General features: G+C 35.7%; 2 protein-coding genes across 4 annotated transcripts; one reads left to right on the top strand and one right to left on the bottom strand.

Moving 5' to 3' along the window:
- The first annotated feature begins 462 nt into the window (after positions 1–462).
- On the top strand, positions 463–7,633 carry LOC140793805 (cyclic nucleotide-gated ion channel 17-like). Its single transcript, XM_073145513.1, has 7 exons — positions 463–847; positions 1,497–1,998; positions 3,213–3,425; positions 3,554–3,864; positions 4,124–4,235; positions 4,749–4,985; positions 6,423–7,633. Exons 1-7 carry the CDS (start codon positions 795–797, stop codon positions 7,125–7,127), a joined length of 2,133 nt encoding a protein of 710 aa, XP_073001614.1. The 5' UTR covers positions 463–794; the 3' UTR covers positions 7,128–7,633.
- Positions 7,634–8,341: 708 nt separating this feature from the next.
- On the bottom strand, positions 8,342–12,029 carry LOC140793308 (probable xyloglucan glycosyltransferase 5). Of its 3 annotated transcripts, XM_073144714.1 has the most exons (7): positions 11,822–12,029; positions 11,561–11,620; positions 10,509–11,408; positions 10,048–10,356; positions 9,655–9,945; positions 9,455–9,568; positions 8,342–9,374 (listed from the first exon to the last, which is right to left on the bottom strand). In XM_073144714.1, exons 3-7 carry the CDS (start codon positions 11,247–11,249, stop codon positions 8,733–8,735), a joined length of 2,097 nt encoding a protein of 698 aa, XP_073000815.1. In that variant the 5' UTR covers positions 11,250–11,408; positions 11,561–11,620; positions 11,822–12,029; the 3' UTR covers positions 8,342–8,732. The 3 variants fall into 3 exon arrangements, with proteins under 3 accessions (XP_073000815.1, XP_073000814.1, XP_073000816.1); XM_073144713.1 differs by having other exon boundaries at positions 10,509–11,620; XM_073144715.1 differs by lacking the exon at positions 11,561–11,620.
- Positions 12,030–14,814: the final 2,785 nt, after the last annotated feature.

The raw sequence follows: 14,814 nt of genomic DNA, 5'->3' as shown, positions 1-14,814 counted from the left end.
GATTAATGTGAAATACTTATCAATAATTTTTGTCTTACATATAAAAAAAAGAGTTTGATTATTTTAAGTAATTCATATAAGGATAAAATGATCTTTTCTAAATTGTGAGTTGGTAACAATTATGATATTTCCAACAAAGTAGCCGTATATTTTGAAATTTTTTTTTGCCAATTATGGCCATTATGTAACATATAGAAGAAAAAAAATCTACTATAAATGGATCATAATGAAACGAGGGTCCTTACCTGGCCAGATTTTTGCTTCAGTTGGGTACTTGGCACCCAGTGATTAGGTACCAAGCGCCGCGCCCAATGTACCAAATTCCGACAACCATGTTAACAGACGATCCACTATTGCGACAAGAAAGTCTACTCCGAAGTCCGAAGTATTGTGGTCGCCGTCCCGGAAAGTTCCACTAGCATATAAAAAAGACATGATCTTTACCCCCTCTCTCTCTCTCTCTCACACACATTTGTTACCTAGTCATAGAAAACTAACGTGCAAAGGCGAATACCCAAGAAGAATTAGTCCACCTCGAAGCCATGGCATCTCTTCTTGTGCCTCCGGGAATGGAAATGGATTTGGGTCGGCGAGCTATTAGCTAATGGCTATCCCCTCCTTGGTTTGACTTGGTAAGCTCTGGGTTTGTCGTGAGGAGGATTACGGAGAGGTTATAAGCTTAAAGCTGCCTCCTTTTTGATCCGAGCCTTCCTTTTGGGCATCTTTGTGGTGGGTCGAGAATCGAGATCTCGCTTCGGTTTCTTGGGAGTTAGATTTGGCTCGATTTTGGGGAGATGTTCGCATCCAAAGTCCAAGATGGGGTGGAGATGCAGAGGAGAACCGCGAGGTGGGTCGGGAAAAAAGTTCCCCTTTTCCTCTTTCTGTTTGTGATGTAATCCTGTAGAGAAGTAAACTGGGGAAAAGATTTGATTTTGATGCTAGATTTGTTGTCAGGGATCCATGATTGGAAAGACCCACGTTTTGTTGCGTTCTTTTGGATTTAGATTATGAGCAAAATCCAATATTTCCCCCCTGAAAGATTATTCTAATCTGGGTTTATGTGTCATTTGATTCCCATGTACATCCAACTTTAGAGGAAAATTCCTTCAAGATGTATTGCAATATTGCAATGTTTGATCATCTGAAGATAGAATATACTCTAATTTTGTCCTTTGTCTTAACCGAACCTAAAAATGACAAACCTTTCCAGCATAAGCAGACAAACTAGTGTGAATCCTTGGACTAGTAGAAAGGGAACTGTCCCTAATCCAAAGAGCTTAGAAATGTATAGTCTCCTGTAAGATACTGGCCTCTTTTTATGCAATTGAGATTGCTCAATTCGATTGACATGTTCAAGAAATTATACCAACTGAACTTATATCATGAGCCCTAGTGATCCAGCAAATTGCTGTTGGTCTTAATTATTTCTTACTCCTAGAAAATTCTTTTTTGCTAATACCTGAATTTTTTTTTCGCTTCTTCTTTTACATGTGTAGGATATTTCCTGACGACCGCCAAGGCCAAGCTAAACGTGGTTATCAGGACACGAGAGCTGATAGACTAGGTGTTAATAGAGCAGATGAAAGAAATCTTGGCAATCCTAAGGTGTTGGACGAGGGTCAGGAACAATGGAACAGATTCGTACTAGATCCTGCAAGTAGTATCATATTGACATGGAACCGCGTTTACCTCATCTCGTGCCTATTTGCTTTGTTTATTGACCCTTTTTACTACTACTTACCCTTGGTTAGGGTTGATAGTGCTTCTTCATGTGTCAGAATGGACCGGAGATTGAGCATTACTGTTACTGTCTTACGGTCACTTGCTGACTTATTCTATCTGTTGAATATTGTTATAAAGTTTTTCACTGCATATGTAGCTCCAAGCACAAGAATGCTTGGGAAGGGAGAGCTTGTCACAGACCCTAAAGAGATACGAAGGAGATATATTAAATCTGAACTCTTTATAGATGTAGCAGCAGCATTGCCTCTTCCACAGGTACACAGTATCCAACATTGACCTCATGATTGTGTTGTCATTGGAGATTACTTGCATTCTTTATTTTATTGTTCTTTCTCCAAATTTGTGCTTATAACATGAACAATAAAAACACCAAAGTGGATATATTAGCTAATACTTAAATTATAAAGCAATATAAAGTTATAAACATGTCTAACATTAGGTTAAAGTACTGTAACATGAACATTTATGCAAGGAAGCAATAACACTAAATGACATTGGGTATTATGAAATATGGACAACCTAATGCATTTAAACTTAACTAACACCTACATGGTAGTGATAATCAATTGTGAATAGAAGATCACTTATGTGTAAAATTTGATGAAAAACTTTGCTTCTAAAATCCAAGAAAGATTGAGGTGCAAAAGGGAAAACATAACTTTTCTCTTATTTTGATCTGCCTATGGGAGTTACATATTTCATCAAGTTTAGACTGGAAGTTGTAGGATATAGTCATACGGTTCCATTTTAGGTTCAATCAGGTCACATTTTTTTGATCAAGGATTCATCTAATTGATCAATTCCTAATGGACCAAGTTACTCTTGAGTTGGTAATGATCTAGGATGGCATAACCTAATCAGTTTGTGGCCAGAAGTATAAAGTATAAGGCTTATATCTGTTTCCTAGACGAAGCTTACTTGTCCCAGGAATTGTAAAACTGTTGGACAAATTAGGAACATAATAACTAGGGGTAAAATGAAGACATTTATTTGAAATTAATTTGATTTTGAAATGCAAATAAACTCTAGAATTTGTGGGGGATGATCTTGTGATGTGAAGTTTCTGCTAAGTTCATCAAATTTAATTCTGTTTCATCACTACCAATATCTGCGCTTTTTTAACAATACATCAACATACTTTCAAAAATCTGAGGAAGGCAAGTTAATTCTCAAATTTTCCATTTGCACTAACATTATTCTTATTGCGAACCTCTTGCATAGGACAAAGTACCAGCTCTTCTTTTACCTTTTTCCCCTTTTTCTTGTTTTGAATCTTCTAATCTAATCTTGGATGATTGAATTGATATCATGTATTGTGTAATACTAGAAACCTCAAGCTTGCCATGAAAAATAACAAATTGGAAAAATAAAAAAGAAAATGAAAAGATGTTGAAAATCTTATACATCATTTTGAATAGTAAGTAATTCAGTTCCAAATATTTGTTGATTTCTGTTTTCCTTTTATGCAGATTGCCTTCTGGTTAGTGGTGCCTTCAATAAGCAGCTCAAACTACAATGTCAAAAATACCACATTTGCTCTTGTTATTTTGATTCAATACATCATTAGAATGTATCTGATAGTTCCATTAAGCAATCAAATTATTAAAGCTGCTGGAGTTGTTGCGAAGACTGCTTGGGGTGGAGCTGCATATAATCTACTATTGTACATGTTGGCTAGCCATGTATGATGCCTTACTTGCCTTTCCGCAGTCAAGATGATTCTTTTAGAATTAGAAATAAAATAAACTGGTTCTTTTATTATTTCGTTATATTACAGTTGCTCTCTGGAACTAATGACTTATGACTGCAGATTACAGGAGCAGTATATTATCTTCTTTCAGTTGAACGGCAAATAACATGTTGGAACATGGAATGCGTGAGGGAAAATGACTCCCCGAACACGCCTTGTGATCTTAGATTTCTAAATTGTGACTTCACTGGTTATACTGATTTCCAGAATTGGACCGCTAGAACCAATGTATTTTCAAACTGCAATGCTAGAAATTATAGTATTTCCTTCAACTATGGGATATTTAATAGCTCATTGTCCAATGGTGCTCTATCAACGTTGTTCCATGAAAAGTACTTCTACTGTCTATGGTGGGGTTTGCAACAGTTAAGGTATGACTGGATGTTTCATATATGGTTGCCAATAGTGCCTCTACAGGTTACTCTTCCTGTAGTATTGGCAAGTTATGTTGGATTTGTCATGTTATTCCATCCTCAACAAACACCAGGGATATTGTTATACATGAAAAACACTGGCCTTAACAGCATAATATCATGTTTTGATAATTTGACCTTTTATTATTAGCTGATAGGACGAGAGATGCTAGCATTCCATTGAAGACTCATGAGGCACCGATTGTTTCTTTCTCAGTTCTAGTGGGAATCCCCTGGTGACAAGCACTTTCATGGTGGAAAATATATTTGCAATAGCAATTGGTGCAGTTAGTCTCATATTATTTGCTCAACTTATTGGTAAAATGCAGGTGACCTCAAAGTTCATAATTTACTTTCAACTGCAAAATATTTCTTGAAGTTTTTTTTTAATATGTTATCAGGATGTAGGATATCTTTTTGGCCTTCTTTTCCCAGTTTATAGGCTAACTTACCTCAATCTTTTCTGTCAAACCTCAGATCTCAGAAGAAAAAAAAAGAGTAAAAAGAGAGAATGGGCTATCTTCTTATATCATGTCATAGTTTGCATTTGACTCTACCACTGGTATAAATATGTATATATATATATACATTATAGAGAATATAAAGATTTCTCTTGGTGAATTTAGAGTCCTAGTTGGAGTGATCATGTCACTTAATTAGATTATCTTCCCCTAAATTAATTCCATGACATGTAAAAAAGAAAATTTCATAGTGGTCCTCTTAGAAACCCAGGCAGTGCTTTTTCCAGCTCATATCCGATTACCCTGTGTTTATTTTTCATTTCCTTAGTCAAATGTGCTATTGTATTGGCTTCACACTGAAACATATTGGATTTCTTGTAGACTTATCTGCAGTCAATCAGTAAAAGGCTTGAAGAGTGGCGGCTGAGGGAAAGAGACACTGAAGAGTGGATGAGACATCACCAACTCCCTGATCATCTGCAAGAACGAGTCAGACGGTTTGTTCAAGTAAAGTGGCTAGCAACGCGAGGGGTTGATGAAGAAACTATTTTGCAAACTTTGCCTGCTGACATACGTCGAGATGTACAACGTCACTTATGCTTGGACCTGGTTCGACGTGTAAGTTGATATCTCAGTGACAGTCTTCCATGTTAGTCCTTAAGCAACAATAGTAGACATAAATACTTGGAGCAATCATCTTGTTAATTGACTATATAAGCTATGAACCAGTAAAGGAATATATAAAAAGGTAACAAAGGGGCAAATAGGTTTATAGCATTTGAACCCCCTAAGTGAAAAGATAAAATCAATTGAATATTGAATTTTCATTTTTCAGTATGACATCATCATCCATTGCACATCAAATTGATGACAGATGAAAATTGAAACTTGCACTTTTGATTACTAATGAAAATGAAACTCACAGTTTGGATCTTGACAGATGATCATATTCATTTCTTCTCTATAACTATTTTTGTTATTCTTTATCTATGTATCATAGACTTAACTTGTAGCATGTGAAAATTGGTTATATCCTTGTGTATTGCTTCAACCATGATAACGAACTCAATCTATTCTTTCCTCAAAACATTAAGATCTAATCCTCTCTCTTTTGTGTGTGTGTCTGTGTGTGTGGTTGCTTTAGGCCTTTAATGTTTATGAAAAGTTGTCTTATCTCTGTTAGAATGTACCAGCACACATGTTTAATTATCAAACCAGTGTCATCTTCCCCGAATGTAATAGGTCTCTTGCTTTCAGATATTAGGAATGTGTTAATCAATATAAATGCTCGTAAGTTGTAAGTTGTAACCAAGTATATCCACTAGTCCTTCTGAGAGTAGAGACTGCAATTATTATCAAGCCACATGCATAAGGACATTAGACAAATAGTTTATAGAAATATGGAATTCTGAATGCAGAATATATGAAGCTGTACTTCCTTAAAAAATTGTGGATAACTATGGTGAGCCTAAGCTGACACATAGATCCATGGATCTATACATCTCAATGCGAGACCAGAAAAGAATCAATAGAAAAAGAATCGGACAATATCTTTATCAAAATAAACAAAAAGGAAACGAAATCATAATCAACTAAGCCCTCTCAGGGCTTGCTTAAGAATAAGAAAGAGGATTCTTATGGAATATCACGGAATAAGGTTTGATCTTATTCATTGGCATTCCGTGAATGTCTCATTTAAAAATCAAAAGTTTGAAACAATTGGGACTTTTTTCGGAGATTAGGTGCTGTTACTAATTCATGATCTGGTAAATACAAAATGAAAACGTCATTCTTGATTCTACGAGAACTTTTACGAAAGTGTTTCATTTGCTTCTCTTCCATGGGATTTTCATTTTACCTATTAGGTTTGGGCTTTATAGTCTATACTCTATGCTGATGTTTTTCATTTTACCTCTTTTTAGATCAGTTTACATCGTGTTCATTGATATGAATTTTCCACAAACACACACACATATATATATATATATATATAAAGCTTCAGGTCCTTGAAGCTCCTAGTTATCACTTATCACCAACTTCTTTTCCATACTTTAGGTCCCTTTCTTCTCAGAGATGGATAATCAACTACTTGATGCCATATGTGATCGGCTGGTTTCCTCCTTGTGCACTGAGAATTCATACATTGCTCGTGAGGGAGACCCTGTGAACGAAATGCTTTTTATAATTCGTGGGAAATTGGAAAGCTGTACCACCAATGGTGGCAGAACCAATTTCTTCAACTCTATAATTTTAAGGCCTGGTGACTTTTGTGGTGAAGAGCTTCTCACATGGGCATTGCTTCCTAAAACAGTTGTTAATTTGCCCACTTCTACTAGGACAGTAAGAGCTCTCACTGAAGTGGAAGCCTTTGCATTACGTGCTGAGGACCTCAAATTTGTCGCCAATCAATTCAGAAGGTTACACAGCAGGAAGCTGCAGCATACATTCCGCTTCTACTCCCATCACTGGAGAACATGGGGTGCTTGCTTCATCCAGACAGCATGGCGTCAGTATCAAAAAAGAAAAATGTCTGACAGTCTAAGCAGGTGTGAATCCTATTTGCAGTGGTCAGATGAAGAAGTGGCCCATAAGCCATCACAAGAAAATGCAGGTGCCAGTTCAAGCTCTATAATTGATGGGTCCATAGTTCCCATGCCCAACATTGGATCAGTTTCAAGAAGATTTCTGACTAGTGATACAAATATAGCCAGGTTACAAAAGCCGGATGAACCAGATTTCTCTGAGGATCATTTTGATTAGTATCTTGCATTCATTTCAACTACTGCCAATTCTAGCCTCACACAACATGATTCAGAGATTCAGACACAAGTGTGCTTAGAAGTTCTTCCTATGTTATTCATGAATGTTAGCTCTTCATCCAAACAATCAAATGTACCTGTGCCATATAGACAAATACTGCATAATTAAGAGTGGTTTGACCTTAAAATGACTGCTGGATTCCAATCAAAGAAAAAGGACTGCTGAAGGCCAATGTATCATCTTCTACAAGAGGGCACTTCACCAATTCTACCCTGGTTTTGTGAAGGAAAGGCCTACTTTTCTGGCAAACAACTGCTGTAGTTCATATGTTGGTCCAGTATTTCTTTTCTATTTTGGTGTAGATGAGGTTTGAAGCTTCAAAACATGAGTTGTATGTTGTATACTATTAACATTTATTTGTAACCTTTGTCACAGCTTCAACTCAATGTGTAAAATATGTCAACAGACTGTTTATACTAAGTAAAACTAGTGCAAATTCAAGGAAATCGCATATTGCTAGAGAAACTCATCTCAGGAGAGACAGTTATCAGCCGTTAATGAAGTTGTTCATTGATGCGATTCACATTCTGGAAGGATTAGATCGTATATGAAGTATTATAAATCATGTGGCTGATGGCCCCATTTGAACCACAAATTTAAAAGGTTTTAGGCATTATCTATCAATGCTAGCCACCATCTCTGTCTGACATTGTTAAATACAGTTTGATTGCATAGATGCACACTCTGTTGGCATGTTATAATACAATATCTGCATGTATAACAAACAACTCATTTGTTTCCTTTTTAAACGTGAGCAACAAATTTGCAGAAAGTCTAGCTACTATAGTGGATTGATAAGTCATGCGATTGATAAATATCAAAGAGAGAAAAAGAACAATAGAAAGAAAATCGAAGCACTTTAATCTCCATCTGCTTATCTAGATATGACTGACATTCAATTCTTATATAATATATTAGGATCTTAGAACTATGCAGGGGCCAAAACAAATGAATATATTAGAGTAAGTTTAGAGCCAGTAAGTCGCAGGGATGATTTTATTCCCCAACCTTTGCAGAGGAAGGAGAATCCACCAATAGGAGTTAATAAGCTGCAGAGAATGTAAAAGGCAAAAGCAAATCAATGAGATGACAATTAAGCAAGTCTTTCTTTATACTTTTGAAGTAAACTGAAGAATTTAAAAATATACAGACACTTGTTACACAATATCGATATTATTTGATTCTGGTTTGTTCTTGTACAAGTACATAGTGCTGAGCATGGATAACACACCAAACTCGAGCAAGAAGAAGAAAGACTGCTTCCTATACTTCACAACATTAATTTCAGAGAAAAATATTTTTTGTAACAATATACATAACAAAAGGAGAAAAAGAGAACTGTAGAATCCAATCCATGCTTCAATAGGAGCAACTCCTTATTTGTGTGGGAGCTGCGATCGCCCCTCCCACTAGCAAAGACGAAGAATAAAGTTATCATGGATTACCTCAACTAATATCATAGCAATGCAAGTATAATTTCTGGAGGAAGGACTTCTTGAGTGACCAAAACCAAATGCAAATTCTGCCTGTGGTTCTGCCATCTGATTAACTAATTTGCTCGCCAATAAGATCAAGCCCGACAACAAGAAAGGTTACGCCTTGGAAGAGGAGGAAGTAGAAATGAATTCCTTGTGCAGATAGAAGACTTCGAACTGCAGCTGTTAGGAGGAGAAGAGCGAGAGCCAGCTCTTTCTTGTAAATCTTATTGGCCTTTTTGACAGGAGGGGCTGCTGGTTGTAGTTCCTTCAACTTATTCAGCTCCGTGAGCTCACTCTCAGAAACTCCTCTAAGGAGCTGAGGATGACTTAAAGGTTTTGAATCTCTTTCTGCTGCTGCAAGCAGATCAGATTCCGAAGACCGCCCTGCCTTTTTAGTTACAACCCATTCGTAGGAACTACCCAACTTGAATAGACCAGAGACCATTGCGTTGAATTTAGTTACTGACATGGTGTTCTCAAATAGCAAATACGGCACAATAAAAGGGAACGATTTTGGAGCCGGTAAAATGTTGAGGAAGGACATAAGAACAGGGATGTAGCAGATCACCCAAGCAGGTAGTTCAGCCTCAGGCACAAACATAGTTAGAGGGAGAATCACACAGAATAACGTGAAAGAATAGAATGGAAGGATAAGCTTTCGCAAGAGGAAAAAGAGTAGCACTAAATTCGCCTTCTTCCAAATGGATATCTGTTATTCAAGAGATAAAAATTTTAGGAACTTATATGGCAAGAAAGGAGCAACATAATAACTTCTGGGAGATATCAAACCTTGGAAGTTATAATGTCTGGAAGACATATACGGAATAGATGCATCGGGCCAGAATGCCATCTGTGCTGCTGTTTCCGATATGCCTCGTAAGATTCAGGAACTTCACATAGTACCTAATAAAAAGGACTCAGTTCATCAGTTGAACAAGGAAATGTCACAGTGGAAATACTGTTGGTGCGAGATGAATTAAAGACGGCACCTTGACATCATTTAGGAAGATGAACTTCCAACCATTGAGATGAGCACGGACAGCGATATCCATGTCCTCTACTGTTGTTCTCTCAAGCCAGCCACCAGAATCCTCCAATGCCTTGATTCTCCAAACACCAGCAGTTCCATTAAAACCAAAGAAATTCAAGAAGACACCATTGACTTGCTGCTCCACTTCAAAGTGAAAGCAGAGGTTAATATTTTGGAGACGAGTTAATAAGTTTTCATCCTTATTTACAAAGCTCCATCGCGCCTGAACTAGTCCTAGTTCAGGATTTCCCTGGATTAGAAAATAAATATTAATTAGTACAATGAGGAACATTTATTCCACTAGGTAAAATTTGAGTAGGTCTTATGAAATTTAGACATATAACATTGCTACCTTAAAATGAGGCACTGTTTGTTTAAGGAAGTCGGGATTTGGCTGGAAGTCGGCATCAAATATAGCAACAAACTCGTAGTCCTTGATGTAATCACAGCTCATAGCAGAGTTAAGATTTCCAGCTTTATAACCAGTTCGGACCAGGCGATGGCGATAGACAATTTTGATACCCCGTTGGATCCACTTGGAGACCTCTGCCTTAATTAAAAGCATGATATTCTCATCATCTGAGTCATCCAGGACTTGAATTAGCAGACGATCTTTTGGCCAATCAATTTGGCAGATGGCAGAGATAGATTGCTCGTACACCTGAAAGATAAGCAAAATTGATGTTAATGAAAACAATTAACATTAGACACTTTATTGCAAACTTTATGACCAGGTAATGTATCTTGAACTCCTTGTAATGAACATGAGAACTAAAAGCAACAATTGAGTGTGCAAATGTAAGAATAATTTACCTCCCTCTCGTTGCACATTGGAATCTGGATCAGAACCATAGGATACTCATATCCTGAACCCTCCAAATCGTCTGATTTGAATGGATTACCTTCTATCCTAGGTTTGATCTTCTTGAACTTGATCCAAAAGCATCCAAAGCACAAGATCATCCTGTCTAGTGACTGAATCATGAAAAGAACAACGCAGAAGTTTGACAAAGCTTGAATTAGGTAAGCAATGTAGTCGGCTCTGAAAGAAAGCCACGTAATATAGGCAGTATGCATCAACCCACGGATCTCTGTCACCTCAGGTATGTGCAGATTCTCCGCAACATTCAAATTTGGACTCTGAAAATGCCATTTATTCCAGTAGGCGGTCATCTCAAATGCAAGTGTTACTAGAGAAAGCACCAATAGTCCCCTAAGGAACCTAAACAGTAGCTTGCTCTTGCCAAATTTTTCACCTTCTTGAGAAGATTCCTTCCAGCATATGAATCGCTTCTTGATAGCTCCAAGTAGAGCCCAGGTACCAGCTGCTAACCAAGCAACACATCCAACTGCTCTGTGAGCCTTAAGGAGTAACACCCAAGTGAATTGCTTGGCATTTTTCCCTCGGGCTTTATCCATAGATTGGAATGAAGGGATCTCAGAGCCATCGATCTCAACAAGAGAGTAACTGGAGTTCTCCATCGTGACAACAACCGGTGTGCCCGTTCTACTGTCCTTCCCCAACCATTCAGAAAGATCTAACCTTGGAGTCATTTCACTCTATTTTTTTAAAAAAAGAGAGGAGCCAACAACCAAAAAAGAAAACACTTGACAACCCAAATCCCAATTTCAAGAATTCCTCCAGTCCCCCACACCAAAATCGAATCTTTATTGACCCATTTGAGTCTAAAGCTTCGAGACCCAATGCAGCATCTGAAGAATAGTGAGGGAGCAGAACGAACTATTAGATACCATTGCAAGCAAAGGCATCTGCAGTTGTAAAGCTCCGGGCAATGTAGATACTATGCAATAGGTCTAGGGCAACTAAAGCTCCAACTTTTTACATTAACTTTTGCAGATCTTACCATGAACTATATCTATATCTGATTCTTATATTCTCATTTCTTTTGCCTTTCTTCCCTTTCCTGTCCTCAGACAACCAAACAAATGTATAAAACACTATCAAAATCAATCAAAGTTAAATCCTTACATGAAAATAGTGAGTGATGCTATTCTCTTACGATCCATCTTAAAATAAGTTCGGAGGATATGAGCTAAGAAAGTAAACCAAAATAAATGGAAACTGCAGGAGCAAATCGAAGACAGAGATGAGTAAAAGGAGGTACCTTTGCAGGGCAATGCAGACACCAAGATGATTATTTTGCTTGTGATCCAAGGAAAAAAAAAACAAATGCCAGAGGACACTCCACTGCTTTAAGCTTTGAGCTGCTCCCTTTCATTTATATAAATACAGAGAGAGAAGGAGAAGAAGAAGTAGAAGGCAATTAGTTCTAAAATAAGACTAACAAGTATGTACAGTAATAAAAAAAGAAGTAAAAATAGTCAGTGGTTTTGGAATTTGTAAGGCTTTTAGCAACAGCAAGCAAAGGATTAGATTCAGCATTCCTTTTCCCTTTCCTTTTTATCTTTTCTTTTTGAGTTAAGAATTACTTTCCTCCATCCTATATCAACAATCAAGTCGTATACACTTTAAAAAGAGTTTTTGACCAAACTAGCCAATTTTACTTTTTTTTTTTATCGAAATAGATTGTCATTCAAATTTATTAGTAAATAAAATCTAATTTACTATAACCTTAATAAAAATGCTGAACTAATCGGCGTTTTCTAAAATATTGATCAGTTCAATATTCTTATCGTCAAACATTTTTTTATCTTAACTACTAAAAAACTAAGTTAAATAAATTTATATATATAAAATATTGATCAGTTTAGTATTTTAAAAATAAACAAAAATGCTAAAGTGATCAATATTTTTGCTTAGGAAAAAACTAAGTTGACCAATTTAGTAATTTTATTAGGGCTATCGTAAATTAGAACTCATTCCTTATGAAATTTGTGAGGTGATCTATTTCAGTAAAGAGAAATTTAGATCAGTACTAGTGTGGTAAAAAAAACTCCACTTTAAAAAGCCATGACTTGGTTCATTGGAAAGGATATTCCATGACTTGGTAATTGACATCCATTATCATATTGCATGGTCCAAAGGTTGTGAAAACTGTCAATAGAAAAATTAGGGATAAATACATTTAACTTTTTTAAACAATCAACATTTTTCACATACATATCTTGAATTAAAAAAATATATATCTACACAAATCCCTTAGTTCAGAGAATCTATGGTGGTGGAAAAAATAGGGGCTAAGTATAATTAATCTAATTACATTTGTCATTAACATGTATCTCTAAATAAAAAATATTGGCATCCACCAGAGTTGGTGTATCATATGAACAATTCAACTGAACACTTCACAATCAGATCCAACTATTGCTTGTTAAGCAGTCATTTAGTGCAGTCAATGATACTGACTGTGCAACTAATGAATTGGACCACAGCAGATTTTTCTTTCATTTCACACTCTACATTATGTGTTTATTTCAGTTTACTTTTTGAAAATCTAATGCCAAATATGAGGGTGGATTGGGTTGTTGTTTGATAGTTTATTAAAGATGCAGGGGTTTAAAACATAGTATAGGATGTGTTTTATATATATATATATATATATATAGTTTTCTTTCCTTATAATAGTGTACTCATGAAGCTCTTTCCTATATTAAAAAGGAATTAGAGACTGTTTAAGGTAGTTGGTGCACTAATAATGACATCATTGAAAGATCAATGTTGTACTTTGCCAAATCATAGTCTTGTGATGGTTTGTCTTTAAGCAAATGTTTTTATCATTAATAAATTAGAGTATCTCTAGAAAAGATAAAAATAATCTCAATCTCATTATTATAGTCCTAATGGTCCAAGAACTCTAGTTTCACCATGCAATTACTATTAACACACTAGATCACTCTAAAAACTTAAGCTTCCTTTTTAAAAAATTAACCATGATTTTTAGAGAGATTTTATATTTTAAATAAAAAATAAGCTTGGGAGGATTCAAACTCAAAACTTCTACATTAATACAATATTAACTCCCCTAATGTTGTAAACGAAAAAAGATAAAAAGACTAAAATACCCACTAAGAAGGTAAGGGTATTTTGATAAATTAAAATTACTCCCTCTTCTTTCTTTCTTTCAGAATAAAGGTAAACATGCCATACTAACTTGCTTACATTGCTTGCGCGTTATAATTTATGGACTCTAAAAATAATAAAAACCTAACTGAAAGAGTGTTTGAGAAATTTTTAGTAATTCTAAGAGTCTATACGCACATAGGATGTATTTTTATCATAAAAAACATCTAGAAAAAGTATAAGAAAAGATGATGATAATTTGAGGGTCTAAATATTAAGAACAACTAGGTCAAAACGATACCTACCTCACTATTCATGAATTAAATTGACAATTTGTATATGCTCATAGGAGTAGTAGATCTCTTACTATTCTATAAACCAATGATGCTAAAATTAATCATCAATTTTGTGTATCATATTTAGTCTTATAATACTCTTTAGTTCACTTGAAATATACCAATGTCTTATACTCTTTAGTTTTATTAATAATTATATATTCAAATGACTCTCTTTTTTTACGTCAAAAATTTAAAAAAAAATTATAAATTATGCATGCAGCTTTCTATATACTGCACGTGAACAGATAAAAAATAATAGATCTTTTGATCGTTGACTATCTTCACCGACTACAAAAAGGTGTAGGTTGCTTTTAGAAAGTGAAATTAGTACTTCTCCTATTTATTAACATGGAAACCCTAACTTTCTTTACAATGGATTATTATTATTATTATTATTATTATTATTATTATTACATGTTTTTTTTTTTTTGTTGATAAATTGGCTAGATTAGGCTGGCCTACGTTACAGCAGGAGTAAACGCCTCCTCCAATACAAGGTTACGGAGTTCTGCAGGGAGAGGGTCCGTCGGCCCCGGCCGAACTGAGGGGGTTAGTTGCTGAGTGTAATGTTTTACTCGGCTCTTTTGTAAGTCATCGCCTGAAGCATGTAAGGCGAGAGGCAAATAAGGTGGCCGACTGGGCGGCAAACCGGGGGAATTAGATTTTCCACCGACACTAGTAATTCCATTGGATTTCCTACAATGCAGGGTGTAGTAACTTCTGAAATATAGATGTTTGGAATTTTTTTTTAATAATTTTTTTTAATAAATCCAATTGTAGGCATGCATTAGATTTACTA

The sequence above is a fragment of the Typha latifolia genome, chromosome 8 (assembly GCF_019914945.1).
Source record: "Typha latifolia isolate L0001 chromosome 8, TyphaL0001v2, whole genome shotgun sequence".
NCBI classification, from domain to species: domain Eukaryota; kingdom Viridiplantae; phylum Streptophyta; class Magnoliopsida; order Poales; family Typhaceae; genus Typha; species Typha latifolia.
Note: the sequence above shows the minus strand (reverse complement) of the source record. Positions and strands in the feature narration are given on the sequence as shown.